The sequence below is a fragment of the Armigeres subalbatus genome, chromosome 3 (genome assembly GCF_024139115.2).
Source record: "Armigeres subalbatus isolate Guangzhou_Male chromosome 3, GZ_Asu_2, whole genome shotgun sequence".
Taxonomy (NCBI): Eukaryota; Metazoa; Arthropoda; class Insecta; order Diptera; family Culicidae; genus Armigeres; species Armigeres subalbatus.
The window spans coordinates 246,367,966-246,387,705 of NC_085141.1; the positions used below are offsets into that span (position 1 = coordinate 246,367,966).

Here is a 19,740-nt window from a genome sequence, read left to right on the forward strand (position 1 = left end):
CTCAGGAAGTTCCTTCGGGAATTCCTCCGAAGTTCCTTCAAATTCCTCCGGAAGTTCTTTCGGGAATTCCTCCGAAGTTCCTTCAGAATTCCTCCGAAGTTCCTTCAATTCCTCAGGAAGTTCCTTCGGGAATTCCTCCGGAAGTTCCTTCGAAATTCCTCCGGAAGTTCCTTCGAATTCCTCCGAAGCTCCTTCGAATTCCTCCGGAAGCTCCTTCGAATTCCTCCGGAAGTTCCTTCAGAATTCCTCCGGAAGTTCCTTCAGAAGTTCCTCCGGAAGTTCCTTCGGGAATTCCTCTGGAAGTTCCTTCAATTCCTCCGGAAGTTCCTTCGGGAATTCCTCCGAAGCTCCTTCGAATTCCTCCGGAAGTTCCTTCAGGAATTCCTCCGGAAGTTCCTTCGGGAATTCCTCCGGAAGTTCCTTCGGGAATTCCTCCGAAGTTCCTTCGAATTCCTCCGAAGTTCCTTCAAATTCCTCCGGAAGCTCCTTCTGAATTCCTCCGAAGTTCCTTCAGGAATTCCTCCGGAAGTTCCTTCAATTCCTCCGAAGTTCCTTCGAATTCCTCCGGAAGTTCCTTCGGGAATTCCTCCGAAGTTCCTTCAAATTCCTCCGAAGTTCCTTCGAATTCCTCCGGAAGTTCCTTCGAATTCCTCCGGAAGTTCCTTCGAATTCCTCCGGAAGTTCCTTCAGAATTCCTCCGGAAGTTCCTTCGAATTCCTCCGGAAGTTCCTTCGGGAATTCCTCCGGAAGTTCCTTCTGGAATTCCTCCGGAAGTTCCTTCGGGAATTCCTCCGGAAGTTCCTTCAGAATTCCTCCGGAAGTTCCTTCGAATTCCTCCGGAAGTTCCTTCGAATTCCTCCGGAAGTTCCTTCGAATTCCTCCGGAAGTTCCTTCAAATTCCTCCGGAAGTTCCTTCGAATTCCTCCGGAAGTTCCTTCGAATTCCTCCGAAGTTCCTTCGAAATTCCTCCGAAGTTCCTTCGGGAATTCCTCCATAAGTTCCTTCGAATTCCTCCGAAAGTTCCTTCGAAATTCCTCCGGAAAATCCTTCGAATTACTCCGGAAATTCCTACGGAATTCCTCCGTATGTTCCTTCGAATTCCTCCGTAAGTTCCTTCAGAATTCCTCCTAAGTTCCTTCGAATTCCTCCGGTAGTTCTTGCGGAATTCCTCCGGAAGTTCCTTCGGGAATTCCTCCGAAGTTCCTTCGGAATTCCTCCGGAAGTTCCTTCGGAATTCCTCCGGAAGTTCCTTCGGGAATTCCTCCGGAAGTTCCTTCAATTCCTCCGGAAGTTCCTTCGAAATTCTCCGGAAGTTCCTTCAGAATCCTCCGAAAGTTCCTGCGAGAATGCCTCCAGAAGTTCCTTCGGGAATTCCTCCAGAAATCCCTTCAGGAATTCCTCCGGAAGATCCTTCGGAAATTCCTTCGGGAATTCCTCCGGAAGTTCCTTCGAGAATTCCTCCGGAAGTTTCTTCATGAATTCCTCCGGAAGTTCCTTCGAAATTCCTCTGGAAGTTCCTTCGAATTCCTCCGAAGTTCCTTCGAATTCCTCAGGAAGTTCCTTCTGGAATTCCTCCGGAAGTTCCTTCGGGAATTCCTCCGGAAGTTCCTTCGGGAATTCCTCCGGAAGTTCCTTCGAATTCCTCCGGAAGTTCCTTCGAATTCCTCCGAAGTTCCTTCGAATTCCTCCGGAAGTTCCTTCGAATTCCTCCGGAAGTTCCTTCGAAATTCCTCCGAAGTTCCTTCCATTCCTCCGGAAGTTCCTTCGAATTCCTCCGGAAGTTCCTTCGAATTCCTCCGGAAGTTCCTTCGAATTCCTCCGGAAGTTCCTTCGAATTCCTCCGGAAGCTCCTTCGAATTCCTCCGAAGTTCCTTCGAATTCCTCCGGAAGTTCCTTCAGGAATTCCTCCGGAAGTTCCTTCAGAATTCCTCCGGAAGTTCCTTCGAATTCCTCCGGAAGTTTCTTCGAATTCCTCCGGAAGTTCCTTTGGGAATTCCTCCGGAAGTTCCTTCGGGAATTCCTCCGGAAGTTCCTTCGGGAATTCCTCCGGAAGTTCCTTCGGGAATTCCTCCGGAAGTTCCTTCGGGCATTCCTCCGGAAGTTCTTCGGGAATTCCTCCGGAATTTCCTTTGGGAATTCCTCCGGAAGTTCCTTCGGGAATTCTTCCAGGAGTTCCTTCGGGAAGTCCTCCAGAAGTTTCTTCGGGAATTCTTTCAGAAGTTCCTTCGGGAATTCCTCCGGAAGTTCCTTCGGGAATTCCTCCAGAAGTTTCTTCGGGAATTCCTCCGGAAGTTTCTTCGGGAATTCCTCCGGAAGTTCCTTCGGGAATTCCTCCGGAAGTTCCTTCGGGAATTCCTCCGGAAGTTCCTTCTGGAATTCCTCCGGAAGTTCCTTCGGGAATTCCTCCGGAAGTTCCTTCGGGAATTCCTCCGGAAGTTCCTTCGGGAATTCCTCCGGAAGTTCCTTCGGGAATTCCTCCGGAAGTTCCTTCGGGAATTCCTCCGGAAGTTCCTTCGGGAATTCCTCCGGAAGTTCCTCCAGGAATTCCTCCGGAAGTTCCTCCAGGAATTCCTCCGGAAGTTCCTCCAGGAATTCCTCCGGAAGTTCCTCCAGGAATTCCTCCGGAAGTTCCTCCAGGAATTCCTCCGGAAGTTCCTCCAGGAATTCCTCCGGAAGTTCCTCCAGGAATTCCTCCGGAAGTTCCTCCAGGAATTCCTCCGGAAGTTCCTCCAGGAATTCCTCCGGAAGTTCCTCCAGGAATTCCTCCGGAAGTTCCTCCAGGAATTCCTCCGGAAGTTCCTCCAGGAATTCCTCCGGAAGTTCCTCCAGGAGTTCCTCCGGAAGTTTCTCCAGGAGTTCCTCCGGAAGTTCCTCCAGGAGTTCCTCCGGAAGTTCCTTCGGGAATCCCTCCGAAAGTTCCTTCGAGAATTCCTCCGGAAGTTCCTTCAGGAATTCCTCCAGAAGTCCCTTCAGGAATTCCTCCGGAAGTTCCTTCGGGAATTCCTCCGGAAGTTCCTTCGGGAATTCCTCCGGAAGTTCCTTCGGGAATTCCTCTGGAAGTTCCTTCGGGAATTCCTCCGGAAGTTCATTCGGGAATTCCTCCGGAAGTTCCTTCGGGAATTCCTCAGGAAGTTCCTTCGGGAATTCCTCCGGAAGTTCCTTCGGGAATTCCTCCGGAAGTTCTTTCAAAAATTCCTCCGGAAGTTTCCCTGGGAATTCCTCCGGAAGTTCCTTCGAATTCCTCCGAAGTTCCTTCGAATTCCTCCGGAAGTTCCTTCGGGAATTCCTCCGGAAGCTCCTTCGGGAATTCCTCCGAGAGTTCCTTCGGGAATTCCACCGGCAGTTCCTTCGGGAATTCTTCCGGAAGTTCCGTCGGGAATCCCTCTGGAAGTTCCTTCGGGAATTCCTCCGGAAGTTCCTTCGAATTCCTCTGGAAGTTCCTTCGGGAATTCCTCTGGAAGTTCCTTCGAATTCCTCCGGAAGTTCCTTCGAAATTCCTCCGGAAGTTCCTTCGAATTCCTCCGGAAGCTCCTTCAGAATTCCTCCGGAAGTTCCTTCGGGAATTCCTCCGGAAGTTCCTTCAAATTCCTCCGGAAGTTCCTTCGAATTCCTCCGAAGTTCCTTCGAAATTCCTCCGGAAGTTCCTTCGAATTCCTCCGGAAGTTCCTTCAGAATTCCTCCGAAGTTCCTTCTGAATTCCTCCGGAAGTTCCTTCGAATTCCTCCGAAGTTCCTTCGGGAATTCCTCCGAAGTTCCTTCGAATTCCTCCGGAAGTTCCTTCAGAATTCCTCCGGAAGTTCCTTCGTAATTCCTCCGGAAGTTCCTTCGGGAATTCCTCCGGAAGTTCCTTCGGGAATTCCTCCGGAAGTTCCTTCGGGAATTCCTCCGGAAGTTCCTTCGGGAATTCCTCCAGAAGTTCCTTCGGGAATTCCTCCGAAAGTTCCTTCGGAAATTCCTCCAGAAAATCCTTCGGGAATTACTCCGGAAATTCCTACGGGAATTCCTCCGTATGTTCCTTCGGGAATTCCTCCGTAAGTTCCTTCGGGAATTCCTCCGGTAGTTCCTGCGGGAATTCCTCCGGAAGTTCCTTCGGGAATTCCTCCGGAAGTTCCTTCGGGAATTCCTCCGGAAGTTCCTTCGGGAATTCCTCCGGAAGTTCCTTCGGGAATTCTCCCGGAAGTTCCTTCGAAAGTTCCTTCGGGAATTCCTCCGGAAGTTCCTTCGAAAGTTCCTTCGGGAATTCTTTCGGAAGTTCCTTCGGGAATTCTTCCGGAAGTTCCTTCGGGAATTCCTCCGGAAGTTCCTTCGGGAATTCCTCCGGAAGTTCCTTCGGGAATTCCTCCGGAAGTTCCTTCGGGAATTCCTCCGGAAGTTCCTTCAGGAATTCCTCCCGAAGTTCCTTCGGGAATTCCTCCGGAAGTTCCTTCGGGAATTCCTCCGGAAGCTCCTTCGGGAATTCCTCCGGAAGTTCCTTCGGGAATTCCTCCGGAAGTTCCTTCGGGAATTCCTCCGGAAACTCCTTCGGGAATTCCTCCGGAAATTCACTCGGAAATTCCTTCGGGAATTTTTTCGGAAATTCCTTCGGGAATTCCTCCGGAAGTTCCTTCGGGAATTCCTCCGGAAGTTATTTATTATATATTATTTCTTTAATAAAGATAAAAAAGGTTTCTCCAGGAAATCCTGATTCATTCCAGAAACTAACGATGCAGAGCCGAACATGAATAAGTTTAGAAGTGAAGTGACAAAGAAAGCCGATGGGCTTTATAAAAATAATCGAATATTTAAAGCTCTGCTCCCAACGTTTTAATATCCATCACCTAAAAAGTAAATGAATTGATTCTCACAGGTTTTTTCAACAACGCGGGCCGCTTTTATGTTTGAACTACATTTATGATGTGCTTAAAACATAAATATAACCAAGAAAAGTGATAGATGTAGTCAAGTCTATCACTTTCCAGGATTCTGTCACGAACAGGCTGTGCGTGTGTAGACTAGACTAGAAATCATCAGGTCACTATCCAGTGATTTCGATTCATAGATTTCAAGGAAATGTGAATAAAGTCTGCAGCCGGTTATTTTTATACGGCGGCAATGGCGAAGAAAATCGTCGGCGGCAAAGCACAGGTCTACCCGGAAGTCGGCCATCATGAATTTAGAAATGGTGCCAAACACCAATTTCCGGCTTCCACTCATCGAGCCCATTCCGCCAATGCCCAGTTTCCAACTTTTTGTCAATCAAATATACTGATAAACTTTTCACTCATCAGTAAATTCTTCTAATGGAAAACCATTGAAAAGGACTTAGAAATTTTTTCGATTGTTTTTTACAACGATTTTCGAATTAACGCGTTATATTTACACGGTTTGTTTACGAGATACGTATTCTCCTCGTAAAAAAACTGGGTGTGCTTGAGAAACGGCTGTTCACATCTTGGAACCGTTAAAACCGCTTCTATAGATCATATATACGGTACCTGTCCCTGAACCACTTGAATATGTTCCTGTATATAAGAAGATCATATACAATACTGCAGAAAATTGGGGAGCGACTCATGCAAAGTTCAAAGTTAGCAAAGTTTACTCACCTATCACCATGGAGTAGCTCTTGACGGTTCCTGCCGTCAAACGAAACCCACGAGCTGTTTCTACTGTCCGGAGAAAGAGCAATCTAAAAACAAACAGCATCAAATTAATTAGTCACCATCGTTTACCCACTAAAGACGCCAGCCTATCGCTCACCTTCAATTCTACACCAGCCGGCAGCACGATCGGTCGGAAGCTTAGCGAATGCGGACAAATCGGCGTCACCAGGATCGCCGGCACCGACGGATGAATCATGGAAGCACCAGCTGCGGCCGAGTAGGCCGTACTCCCGGTCGGCGTGGACACAATCAGCCCATCACCCTGCACCGAGGTGATGTGTTTCCCGTCCAGAAACAGATCGATATTGCTCAGGTACGACGACAGACCGCGGTCGATGACGACTTCGTTGAGAACCTGCAAACGATTTTTCTCAGGTTAATACAATGGTCCAGAATGATTCTACCGGTACTTACTAAAATGTTAGTTGTTGGATCTTGCGAAGACTTGAAGGTGGAAATCTCCTGCTCGGTTTTGTCCTTCCGCACGATAATACACCGCAGCCGACTGCGCAGAGTCAGCGCAGCGTGTCCTTCCAGTACGTTGGTAACCTGTTCCTGGAAGTTGTCGAACTGGAACGGCGTCAGAAAACCAAGCGAGCCCAAATGGAACGCCATCACTGGGGGTACCGATTTCTGGAACAGTAGCGATGCGTACAGCAGTGTCCCGTCGCCACCAAGACAGATAATGAAATCAATCTTGTCCGTCAGATCGTCTCGGCCGTCCCTAGAACCAATAGACAACTCTATTATGTACAAACACGATATGATTCGATCAACTATGAACCTACTTAAACGTTATCAGTTTGTCCTGAATCTTGGTAAACCGCTTGTCACCGGTCAGCAGGGGATCGTCCAGAATCGCTCCCTCCACCCACACGACCATGTGCTTCTCCTGGATGAGCCACTCCACGAGCTCCACGAACGGCTGCAGCACCTTCGAGTCACGAACCTTCTTTATCACTAGGACCGCCAGCGGAGGCTTGTACCAAGTCAGTCGCTGACTGGCAGGGTCTTGGATTTGCCTGAATTAAAAAAAAAACGATTTTGACTTCTGAAACCCAACGAAGAGAAGTGGATTCCTGTACTTACATCACCATGGCAGAGTTTTTCATAATACGGCCACATGGTCCAAACTGTTGGAACGGCGAGGGAGCGTTCAAACTTCGCGTTCGCCTGTAAAGGAGAGGAAAAAAGCTCATATGATAATTTGATCAAGGCATCGTCTATATAATCGAGTATGGTCATCAATGATACAATTCATGGGTTTCTGCTCAAAAGAGATCTGAATCTATTTTCTATTAAGCAGACGAAGTTTTCGGCACAAATCGTCAATCCCCAGTTATATGAGGGTCTGATAAACATCCGTTTCTAAACCGGGACCAAAAGACTTCCGTAGATATGGTGTAAGAAATACCATAATCATCATATGTTTCAAAAAGGGCCTTGGGCAAAACGCCCGAATGGTGGTGTAAAATAAATCAATTGCACGTGAAATAATAACGCATAGTTGTTTGTTTATCTTACCGGATTTAATGAATATCTCACGGATGAGGCCGAAGAATCGTTAATCGATCAAGTGAAAATGAAAGGATTTTACTTAATATTTGCATTGCAGCTCGACAATGAACAACTGGTATTGAATTGTAATGATAATATTTGTTTGATTTAGTGAGTAAGGCCATTGTGCCCCGTGCATTTAGGTCCATTTAGCACTGTTCCCCCTCTATGTCGAGCAGCGTCCAGAATAGCATACATTAATTTCTGGTTATTGAATGTAGACGTTTCGTTTTTATCCTCCTCGTTGTTGTCAAGACATGGATCTGTCCTTCCACGCTGAATTACTTAATCAACATTGCCCATTTGGAATTATTATGATTCAGCTCGGACATTGACACTAGATAGTTCGCGGTACCCGTTCGTGTGGTCTTAGCTCGAAGCGAATAATGGATGAGAAGTTGTGGCTTTAAACACGCGATCTTGCGCTAATTGGCAGTAGCCGTTTACTGATAGGGTAGGTACCTACAGTTGAAACTTCCTTCGTTGCCACCTCAATCGATCAAGAACGGAAGAGAATGTCTCAAGTTCGCGTGCCGAAACTGACGACTACAATGTTTTTGTATGTGGACTAATTTGCTATCTGCGATCTTACGATGTACACCAGCACAAATTGAAATGGGCATTTACTGAGGTAATATTCATTTCTTTGCTCAACATGCGATTGGTTTGTTATTTAATGTTCCCTTGGTATCGTATTTGTTCCCATGTCCATGTTAGTTTCGATATCTATCTCATTCGGTACTTATCAAATTTCAACAGAGTTTTCTAACAAACATATGCTTCAATCACAGTTTTAAAGCGTACTTTTCAATCAAAAACAAAGCATATCCCATGTATTTATGATGGAAATCTTACCTTCAAAAAAACATTCAAGAGTTGTATACAAGACACGACCGCTCGACGAAAATTGCTTAAAGTATTATAGAGTCATACTAAGCATTTTTTACATCTATTGACATTTGACCTGGGTTCTGCCAAATCGTACCAAGCGCCAACCAAAAATTACCCATTCTTCTGCCCAAACTTTCGCTTAGCAGATTTCATTGATTAAAAATCATATTGATTAACAATCATAGGGGATGAATTGATATTAAATGATTTCCGTTTAACTTTTACGATCAAAGTATCCCAAATCAGTCACTAAGCCGCTTAACAAGCTATTTTGTCGGGCCCCATGTTGGGCGCCAGTGTAACAACTTCCATACAAACATTAATTCGAATATCCTACACTAATAAAAATCCACACGTTTTTATTGGCAAAAATCTAAAGAAATTTACAAATAAATTTCATGTGTGCGTTAATAATCACCCGCTATAAAAGAATCCACATAAAGGTTATTAGTTAATAACGGTTATGTGTGTTTCCACATATATGCTATGCGAATTCACATAGCCGTTATGTGGGAAATGCTATAGTCAAAATTTATGTGTGCCACACATAATGGATATGATTGGATTGTTGTCAGTGTAATGAATACTTGTAGTTTTCGAAGATAAACAATGCAAAATTTTCGAAACATAATTTCGGTGAAAAAAAGTAGAAAGTTGTATCCTGGAGACGATCGCCAATTGGACATAGTATTACAGAAATTGTAAGAGATTTTTTTTATCCAGAATTTGTTTACAGACGCTAATCTATGGCATCTGTGACCATCGCAACTGAACTACAGTCATCAGACGTACTATGTGGCTTTGAATTATTGTGTTGATAATGTATGTGTTTTCACTAGACATCATGAATTATCTGCGTTTGTGTTTTGTAATTTAGAGAAAATTCCTTCAACTTTATCTGGTAGGTATAAAACAGTATTTCGGAAAAAAGGATCGATTTATTTCCAATAACGTGCATTTCCAATAATTGACAGCATCAGTATTTCTCCTGAGTGCTATTGACGCCAACGTCAACACTAACTGAATATCGAACGATAATCTAAAATTTCCATCATGTTAGCCATTGAATTGTCTGTGATAAAGAATGGATCCCTATTGAATGCCAATCTAAACCTTTCGTGTAAATGTTCATTACAATATTTGGTTTGGTTTGGTCGCTGTTGTGATTGAAGACGATTTTCGATTGGAAGTTTTACAAACGCTTACTGAAGTATTTGCAATTTTCAGACATATTGGAATACGATGTTACTGTTCAAGTATCATAAATAATTTTTTTTTGCAGCGTCTCTCTCCGACAAACGCTTATGATTCGTCTATCGGCGGCAACTTTCTACCATTGTCAAGCAATTATGATTTGCACTTTGAAGAAAATTCGTCTTGGCTCAACCTTATCTAGTGTAAAACTATGGTTCTGAAAAGAACCGATTTGTTTACAATAATGCGCCTTCACAATCCCAAACAGGAATCAGAATCTAGTTAAAATTTCACTTGACTGCTGCTGACGCTAACGTCAGCCACAGCGAATAAATTAATGCAGCGTCTTTCTCCGACGATCGTTTGCGCTGTTACCAATGAGAATTTCTACCGTCGTCAAGCGATTATGATTTGCAATACGAAAATAGTAGTTTGTGCAACTAGTTGCAAAAAGATGATTTTTTCAGCACTAGTTGTCCGTTTATCAAACGAGGCTTGCCGAGTTAGATAAATACTACGAGTGCTGAAAAAATCGAGTTTTGCAACGAGTTGCACACGCTATTTTTTGCAATGACGAAAAATGGGCTTTAATGTGATAAATCTGTACCAAAATGGTACAATTGTATTTACTTCACATGATCAATCTTGCCAAAATATCATGCTGCTGCAGAAAACAAACATATTCCATGTTATCGTGCCACATTGTATGCTCAACAGACCATAAAGCAATAGATAAACCTGCGTTTAGAGAATTTGATGTCGTGTCCATATAACTATTCCATTAATTACGTGAGACAGAGAATACACTGTTTGAACACTCCACCAAATTAAATGAGCTACATCTGGTTATATAACTATTGATCTTATGCTGGTTTTTCATTATAGCACCCAAATGAGTGCTATAATGGATATTATGCAACCCATTTGAGTTGCATAATGTTCATTAAAGCACCCATTTCATTGGTATGGAAAAGTAGGCTGTTTTATCGCTCAAACGTCAACTGTAAACCAGGTATTATGATCAGGAATTGCAAAAATATTTGTTTCGGCTTCTCTCTCGTAAATTGACTCAAAAATGAAAAAAAAAATTAATACTGCGTTTTTTTCAATTACAAGCCGAATAAACCCGAAATCAGAATCTAGAAAAAATTTCACTTTATTGCTACTGACGCCAACGTCAGCATCGATGGTTTACCGCTGAAACATGAAAGACGCCATCCATGCGAATACATTTTCGCAGCACTTCCCTCCAACGGGCGCCTTGACCCTGGCTTTGCTCGGAAGCACTGGCATCGAACGTACGAAAGGCGGAGCCAGCGAGCCGATGGCAGTGGTAGCGGCCGCCAAAGTGGTGGAGCCACGGTCTCTATTGCAATCAGATACTGGGAAGCCGAGGTCCGGTTTTCATGATAGAATTGTCGGAACGATTACTTATGCCATCGAATTTCTTCCGCCACCAAGTGGTTATGATTGGCACTTTTGAAATTCCTGATCATAATACTTGGTTTACAGTTCGTCTTTAACTGATAAAGCGGCCTACTTTTCCATAGAGTAGAGTGGGGCAAGAGTGCGCGTGGGGTAAGAGTACGTTTTCGATTTTTTGAAGTAATAAAAAAAGATAAACTAGCAGCACTGCATCAGTTTGACAGGTATTCTGGCCAACTGTTGTCATGTGTAATTGTAAACGATTTGAATAAACAACAAGGGAGATATGGAGTTAGATAACTTTTTGGTCATTTTGCTAAAAATAATTGGATTTCCGCAACTAGTATTTCATTACCATATATACGTTCAATCAGGTGAACATTATACCATTTCGATAACCTATTGTATAGAGTACTTTATGGTACAGAACACCAATCCGGTTGGTTTTCCAAGAAGTCAAAACCATTACTTGAATAATTTTTGGAACTGTGGGGTAAAAGTACGCAGGAACCGGTGGGGCAAGAGTACGCATATGAATTTTTAAATTATGATGTCAAACCCGTATCTCCGGTCGAAATAAGACTTCTTCCAAAGCGTAAAGATCCACAACTAAGAAAAAAGAGACAGAATTCGAAATTATCACAAGTTTTTAGGATAAGTTGAAGTAATTCGGTGTTAAGGTAGCCTCACACCTCGGGAATTTGGTTCGCGGATTTCTTCCCCATGCATTTTTGCATATGCGATGTTTTCGGAATTTGGACACGGAAAATCAAAATCCCGGCCCCATTTAAAATACACGGGGCTCAAAATCCGCTGGAAAATTTTCCCGAGGTGTGAGGCAGCCTTTAGAAAGGACTCAGCGAACAAAGCACTGAAGCGAAATAATGAAATTGTATTAGGACTTGTTGTACCCCTAAACATAGTACGAAAACACAATTTCATCTAAACGATAATTTCATTTAATCAAAAGAAACATTCATAAATTACGCAACGTTTAGCTGGGAGGGATTGCAAGATGTGTGAAGATCCATATAACTTTTAGAGGATTCATACAAATAGTGTAAGATAGGGGGGGGGGGGGGGGGGGTTGATGAAATAGCCAAATTTTACGTTTCGTGATTGGTGGACTTTCTTAAAGGAAAATGCCTTTGTATACGCCACGCGAAACCTGATATATATTTTTACCTCTGTAGTTTTTTGTATATATAAAAAACAATGGTTTTTCGTATGAAAGTGCACATTTGTAGGACCCCCTTCCCCCTTTAAGAGTTACGTAATCTTTAAATATTCCCGCTCATGCTCATTTAACATCAATTAAATGTTATTAACTCTTATTTGTGTAAATATATACTTAAAGCACATGATTGGATAAATGCGTACTCTTACCCCACCCGATGCGCACTTTTACCCCACCGGTGGGGTAAGAGTGCGTTTTTCACTTGTCTTGCAATAAGGGTTCTACTAAAACGAATCTCAATAATTTCAATATTTTTTCCACTGGGTAACATAAAGGAAGAGTATATGAATCATTGACACAGATTTGATATGCAGAAGCTTGCTTCATAAGAGCCACATGATCGATTGAAAACTAAGTGCGTACTCTTACCCCACTCTACTCTACCAATGAAAATGACCAGTATGCAATTCAAATGGGCTGCATAAAATCCATTATAGCACTCTTTTGGGTGCTATAGTGAAACATCAACATTAGCACAGTATAGTTACATGGCATTATTTTGCTGAATTAGCTTGAGTAAGTCTTCAAATAGTATATACTCTGCATCGCGTAATAAATGAAATAGTTTGATGGGCATGACATCAAAATTTTCCAAATGCAAGCTCATCTATGGCTTCGTGGTTTGCGATGACATTGCAATGTGGCACGATAATATTTATTCGCGACATGATTTATTCGCAAGAATGATCATGTGGAGTAAGTTGGACTGCAAAATTCGGTACATTTTTCAGATATTGCGTCATTGCAAAAAATAGCGTGTGCAATACGTTGTAAAACTCGATTTTTCGAGCACTCGTAGTATTTATGCAACTCGGCCGTTGGATAACCGTAAAACTCATTGAGCTTGAGCTTGAGCTTGATTGACTGCTCGTAGTTGCTACTCCATTATGACCAGATCAGCTGTTCTTGCACAGGGAACCAACAGATGTTTGCTTGGGACTAGCACACATCTTCAATGTACAAGTACTGGTGATCTCATTTGTTAGGTCATACTGGCGCCTGCCACGTCAGAATGCAAGTCAATGTAGGGAAGGGGGAGGAAATGATGATGCAATCACTCGCCCACTGCAAGCCGAATATACCTCTGCACTTGCCACGAGTTCATGCGGAATTTATTGGAATTTCTGGGTTAGGTTGGAGAGGCAGAGGTCCGTCTTGGTTAACGAGCTGCCAATGTGATAGATAGGAGAAGGTAACTGATGGAATTTCTAATTGGATGTAGGAAACGAGCTCTATAGTTCATTTCCAATTCTAGCAAATTACTGTTAGAATACTCAAGTTGAAGGTATAGGAATAGTAATGGAAACGGTATGGAAGTCCATTTCCAGTTCTAGCGATTGCTAGAACATGAGAAATAAAGAGATACAAGATACAAAGTAGGAGAATGGAACGGACCTGGGATTGAACCCACGACCTCCTGCGTATGAGGCAGAAGCAGTAGCCATATGACTACCAAGCCCGCTTCTGCGTTGGATAACCGTAAAACTCATGCTGAAAAAATCATCTTTTTGCAACCAGTTGCACAAACTACTATTTTGTAGTTCTTAAGTTGGCTGATTTAGAGCAATTTTACCTACTTGGATTCGGGTGTCCCTAAAAAAACAGTATTTTTGATCTATTTTTTTTTGTTTTCGATTTTTCGGAAAATTCGTCTTATAATTATTGGAACGATTAATTAAGATGCGGTTTTCACTGAGTGAAAGCTCTTGAGTATTCCTTTTAGCTATGTAGGTTTTCTATTAACCTGCGCTTAATGAGGAAGCGTCATTATCAGCATAATGAAATAATAATATTCTCCATACTAATTTGCATGCAAGCTTGAAACGTCTTGTGCAAAATCAGTTTTAATCCAAATGAGCTTAAATTTTCAGAGTACACTCAGAACATGATAAAGAATCAGATGGGTACTGTAGAGCAAAATCATTTTTTTGAGCCACCCTAGTATATATGCTCATTATCTTTTGACGATCAAATGTTCGTTTTTCTGCCAAAATCACATATTTTTTTTTCAAAAGTTGATGTCTCCGATTAGGGCAGATCCAAAAAATATGTTTACACGATATTTGAAAGAGTAATTCATAGTTTTATTATATACAAAAATTGGAGCTATGTTACTAAGTTTTACTAATTTTATTAAAGTCATATTTGTTCAAGTAAACTGGTATAACTCGACAACGGAAGAAGAAGTGCTACAGAAAAAGTTTATATAGTAAAGTTGATTGGAAAAAGCTGCGCTACAATTTTGTGGAACACTTTGTGTCAATATTCCCAAAAAAAAATTTTCACATTCTTATAATTTAGATAACTCTATAATAAGGGCCCAAGTATCCAGAACAACTTTGCAAGACATTTTTTTTCTTAACAGTATAGTTAAGCCCGAAAATGCATCTTTTCTCGTTAATCTTGCAATAGGGTGATAATGATAAAACTTGTTAGTGTTAAAGCTGTATATTTTTTAGTTTTCATTTTCACAAATGTCACGTTCCGAAGACTTTTAATGCTTTTCGAAACGCAAATTTACTATATGAATATCGTCTGTATCTTTTCCGTTGTCGTAAAACTTGAGCTTGATTGAGCTTGATTGACTGCTCGTAGTTGCTACTCCATTATGACCAAATCAGCTGTTCTTGCACAGGGAACCAACAGATGTTTGCATGGGACTAGCTCACATCTTCAATGTACAAATACTGGTGATCTCATTTGTAAGGTCATACTGGCGCCAGCCACGTCAGAATGCAAATCAATGCAGGGAAGGGGTAGGAAATGATGATGCAATCACTCGCCCACTGCAAGCCGAATATACCTCTGCACTTGCCACGAGTTCATGCGGAATTTGTTGGAATTTTTGGGTTAGGTTCGAGAGGCAGAGGCTGCCAATGTGATAGATAGGAGAAAGCAACTGATGGAATTTTTAATTGGATGTTTGGAAACGCGCTTTATAGTTCATTTCCAATTCTAGCAGATTACTGTTAGAATATTCAAGTTGAAGGTATAGGAATTGAGATGGAAACGGTATGGAAGTCCATTTCCAGTTCTAGCGCTTGCTAGAACATGAGAAATATAGAGAAAGATACACAGTAGGAGGATGGAACGGACCTGGGATTGAACCCACGACCTCCTGCGTATGAGGCAGAAGCAGTAGCCATATGACTACCAAGCCCGCTTTTCCGTTGTCGTAAAACTTGAGATGAAAAAAATACATATCTCCAATTTTTTTTACAAAATAAAGAATATGAATTATAAAACAGTGCCGTGTAAACATATTTTTTTAATCTGCCTTAATCGGAGATATCAACTATTAAAAAAATAATTTTGACAAAAAAAACGAATAACTTTTGATCAGCAAAAGATATTGAGCATATTTACCCATCAATAGTTGCATTTTTTGAGCTCTAAAAGTGACCCGAAGCCGACTTTTCCAAAAAATCAAAAACAAAAAAAGTAGTCCCTAATGCAAGTAGGTAAAATTGTTCTAAATCAGCCAACTTAGTAGTCGTACACATATTACGTAAGCACTTATGGGGGAGGAGGGGTCTGTCATTTTCTTACGCTCCATATGAATAAAAATTAAATTGCATGTAGAAAATCTTCCATGGGGGGAAGGGGTGTTGAAAAACTCAGAAAAGCTGCTTACGTAATTAGTGTACGGCCCATTAAGAGCTACAGAAAATCTTATTTAGCAACATATGCGCTACAACTTTGTAGAATATTACATGTCAGTATTCCGAGAAATAAAAAAAATATTTTTAAAGAAATTTTTTGTAATGGGCCACCCTATTTTCTGATAGCACCATAATAATAGCCTTACTATTCAGAACAATTTTATAGAACAAAACTTTTTTCTAAAAAATATAATTTTGGCGTAAAATGCATCTTTTTGCGTAAATCTGTATCCTGGATCATAGTCAATTGGCCGAAGAGGGCATTTGGCCGAATAAGTCGATTGGCCGGATATGTCAATAGGTCATTTGACGTCTCACTTTTCAATCATCATTTCTCACTTCTCACTGCAAAGAGAGACGCCTTTCTTCTTACTTCGCTCTTTCCACTTTTCATAGTGAGTAGTGATAAGTGAGAAAATTGTCGTCCCCAAGTCTTACGTCAACAAACTCATTCTTTATCACAAAACGGGAGTAATTAGACCTATCCCAGGAGTTCTCAGTGGCCGGGCAGTCCTCTATCTGAAAGGCGGTCTCCGAAAGGAGTGGCGCTTAAACGACCCATCTTATTTCCCCGGGAAACGTGCGAATTCGCGGGTTATAAAATGACACCTCTCACTTCTCATTCCTCATTTTTCACTCCTCAATTCCCACTTCTTACTTCACGCTTCTCACTTTTCACCACAGTGAGACGCCACTTTTCTCATTTCGCATTTCTCATTTCTCAGTTTTAACTGTGAAAAGTGAGTAGTGCTAAGTGAGAAGTGAGACATCTCACTATTCACTTCCCACTTCTCACTTCTCACAGTGAGAAGTTAGAAATTATTAGCGAGAAGTGCGAAGTGAATAGTGAGAAATGAGGAGTGAGAAGTAAGACGTCTCACATCGCAAACCTCTTCTCTCACTTATCACTACTCACAGTGAAAAGTGGAAAGAGCTTAGTAAGAACTTTTTTTTTGCAGTGCGAAGTGAGAAATGATGATTAAGAAATGAAAAGTAAGACGTCAAATGACCTATTTGGCCACATGACATATTCGGCCGATCGACCTATTCGGTCGAATGGTTTGTTCGGCCAAATGACCTATTCCGCCAAATGAAATATTCAGACAAATGACCTATTCAGCCAAACAAGTTTCGGCCCAACCACCCCGTGTGGGTGTGCGTGTGAAAATATTCATGGTTTGTCAATCTTTCCTCTTTGCCTCAATTCTAGACCAAAATTAATTTTTTTGCTGCTTTTTGTCTACATGCATAGCTTTATACATGGATAAAGAATTAAAAAGAATAAAAATTGGCTTAAACGTCTTTTCAAATGTTGGTCTAGAATTGCTCTTATGCTGAACATGTTTGTGCATTTGAAGAGATCAAATCACTGCACAAAAGTAGACCGCAAGAACCAACCGCACCAGACAGCGGTCGAAACAAGACTTCAGGTTCAACGTTTATATTCAATAGTTTCAATGAGCTTGAAAAGTCGAGTCGAATCGAATGATATTTAAATCGTAAAAATCCATCGAAAAATAAAGGCTCTATTACAGTTCCAAATCTTACATAAATTCGTGACGGTCCCCTGAAACTTTCATCTTACACCCTGCATCTGAGCCTTTCCCTTAGACGTAGTTATTAAAAGTAATAGTAGTAGTTGTAGTAGTCAAAAATATCTATTTGGTGTTCAGTGGTTCATGCGCTTGTATTGCGCTTTGCTCCAGTAGAGACAAGCGTGATCTTCCAAAGTTTTCAGTAGCCATCAAACAAGTAAGTACAATGAGTGCTTTACTGCCCCACTCGCATAACAGTCCCATTTGACTTTTCGTCACTTTTGAGTTAACGCAATGAATAGGGTTCATTTATAATGTACTTCCATAAATCATGATAAAAAATGTGATTTTGTACGTCCATGAGTAAAAAAAATACCAAGTCATGTGCATCCCATATTGAAAGTACCCGCATAACAGTCCCACTATGAATTTACATGACCCGATTGTACAAAACTAAACAATGTTTCAATCAAACTAAATCGCTTCATGGTAATCTATCGAAAGATGAGCAACTCAGCAAAGTTTTAGCATGATACGATGAAGTTTCAATTTATTAGATTTTTTTTTTTGAAGAATCATATGGAAGATGCGATTTGGAACTTCAATGGCTATTATCTCTTATATGATATGCGAATTGGGGCAGTTTAGTCGTCGCAAAATGGTTAAGATACCAAATCAGTGAAATACGTTAGACACACACTGCGTTTTCGTCTTTGCATCATCATGGATATGGTGTCGTTGAAAAAATAATAATTAGCCGCTTGTCAAGACGATTTCCAATAGATTTTCTCCCGAACTAGCATACAGTTCCTTCCCAGTGCGCTCATGGAGATGCAGAGGATTCCTCGGTCTCTTGTCGAACTAATTTTCCTCCCCTTATCCTAATGGACTGTTATTACGTGGCCGGCATGGTTATTGGTTTTGAATTAAAGAAACTCCAAAGCATGTACAGTGAGAACTGCTTTCTAGTCCCAAGAAGATTATTCAAGTGATGAGATGTGCATATTTGTTGTTTCTCGACCAATCACGACTAGCAAGTATGATGTTTACAGTCAATCAAGCCACTGCCATTATGTGGACTCGGTGCTAAATATTTTTAGAAGTGAAGTGATAAATAATGGAGACCAAAACAAAATCAAATCAATCGATTACATATGGTGAGCTGGGAATACAGCTATTAGAGTATTTATCTTCGGTGTAGCTTCGAATAGCTTCGCGGGAAAATATGTTTTGTTGTTTTACACCGGAAAATAATGAAACGATCAACGAATATCACAGAAGAAAGCTTAAAAAGCTAAAGCGTATTATGATTTAAAGTAGAAGCAGTTAATTTAAAACTATTTTCTCCAATTCACGTTCCCACATTGCAATAGATTTGATTTGTTATTCAGATAATAAAAGTTGAAAGAAATGAGCGAACCTTTTCTACATAAAACTAAAATACAACATGAAAATACCACTTTTTTGCAAAAGACCCCAGGCGATAGTTGGCAGTTTGTGGGTAGAATAAGCCTCTCTCATCCACTTAGTCGCAGAATCCTCGGTGATGCAAAAACACAGCGCGATCCACATAGCGCTGCTGCCTCGTAGGAAGGTGCCTGACCAGACAACCTTTACCTCCATCGACCGACAGCGCAAGCGAGAAGTCAAAGGCAAACGAAAAAAAAAGTTGCAAATCTAGTTTTTTTTTGCACTAGTCTCACCAACGTTTTTGTTCTTGCTGATTTTTTGTTCAAAGTTCGGAAAACTTGTTTTCCAAGAGAACGTTATCATGGCACGCACAGCTTGTGTTTGCGGGCAGGTATACAGCGATTAAGTCGCTGTCACTTCGTGTGGGCGACTGATTATGCATCAATGAGAACCGAGCAATCAACCAACCTTCTGGATCTCCAGAGAAGCATCTCGTCCTCCTCGGCCGGAATGTCCCCATCGGCGTGACCATTGATGGAAGTGTTATTGCTACTGTTGCCACTGCCACCAACACTACCGTAGTACTGGTTGACCGTGCCGCCGTGATGACCGTGGCTCAAATGATGCAGATGGTGATGATGGCTGGAAGCAGGACTGTTAAAGTTCACCAGGTCAACCAGGTAGTCATCCTTCTCGTAGGATTCTGTCATTTCGATAGACTTGTTTTTCAGACCACACACAAAACACCCAAAAAGGTTGCGAATTTCCTTAACAAAACTTAGATTTCCTCGAACGTCTGCCGCTCAACACGCGATCACCGATAAACTAAACGGGCACTTCACCAAAGCTGTGTTTGAAACCATTCATTAACTAATTGGTATCACATATATTGATGTTAGGAGCTTCCGAAGGGGAGGAACGTGTTGTGCACACAACGCACCAGCTGCTAACAAAGGCTCGCGCGCGCCCTTTTTTGTCTCTTCCAAACACACACGCGCAATCACTGTCAGCACCCAGACGAAACTGATTCCACGGAATTGACTACGTGAATGAACACTTCAACCGGGCCTCGGCGGATGAGAGTAACACGCGAGAGTATACTAACAGCAGGTCAGGTAATGCGACCGATCATCAAGAACCACTACGGGTTCTGCTGCTGCTGCTGCTGCTGATCGAACGATCTTCTA

At 41.9% G+C, this 19,740-nt stretch overlaps 1 protein-coding gene across 2 annotated transcripts in view; it reads right to left on the reverse strand.

Annotated features, from left to right (window-relative positions):
- LOC134223166 (NAD kinase-like) overlaps positions 1-19,740 on the reverse strand; it is a 107,367-nt gene that overhangs the window by 5,397 nt on the left and 82,230 nt on the right. Inside the window, exons 1-6 of one of the 2 annotated variants that reach the window (XM_062702304.1) lie at positions 19,022-19,558; positions 6,732-6,815; positions 6,431-6,664; positions 6,057-6,366; positions 5,740-5,997; positions 5,586-5,668 (exon numbers count right to left, since the gene is read on the reverse strand). In XM_062702304.1, coding sequence (XP_062558288.1) covers positions 5,586-5,668; positions 5,740-5,997; positions 6,057-6,366; positions 6,431-6,664; positions 6,732-6,815; positions 19,022-19,263 — 1,211 coding nt within the window. In that variant the 5' untranslated portion in view covers positions 19,264-19,558. Of the gene's footprint in view, positions 1-5,585; positions 5,669-5,739; positions 5,998-6,056; positions 6,367-6,430; positions 6,665-6,731; positions 6,816-19,021; positions 19,559-19,740 lie in introns of those variants that run through there. The other variant, XM_062702303.1, reaches the window with a different exon arrangement.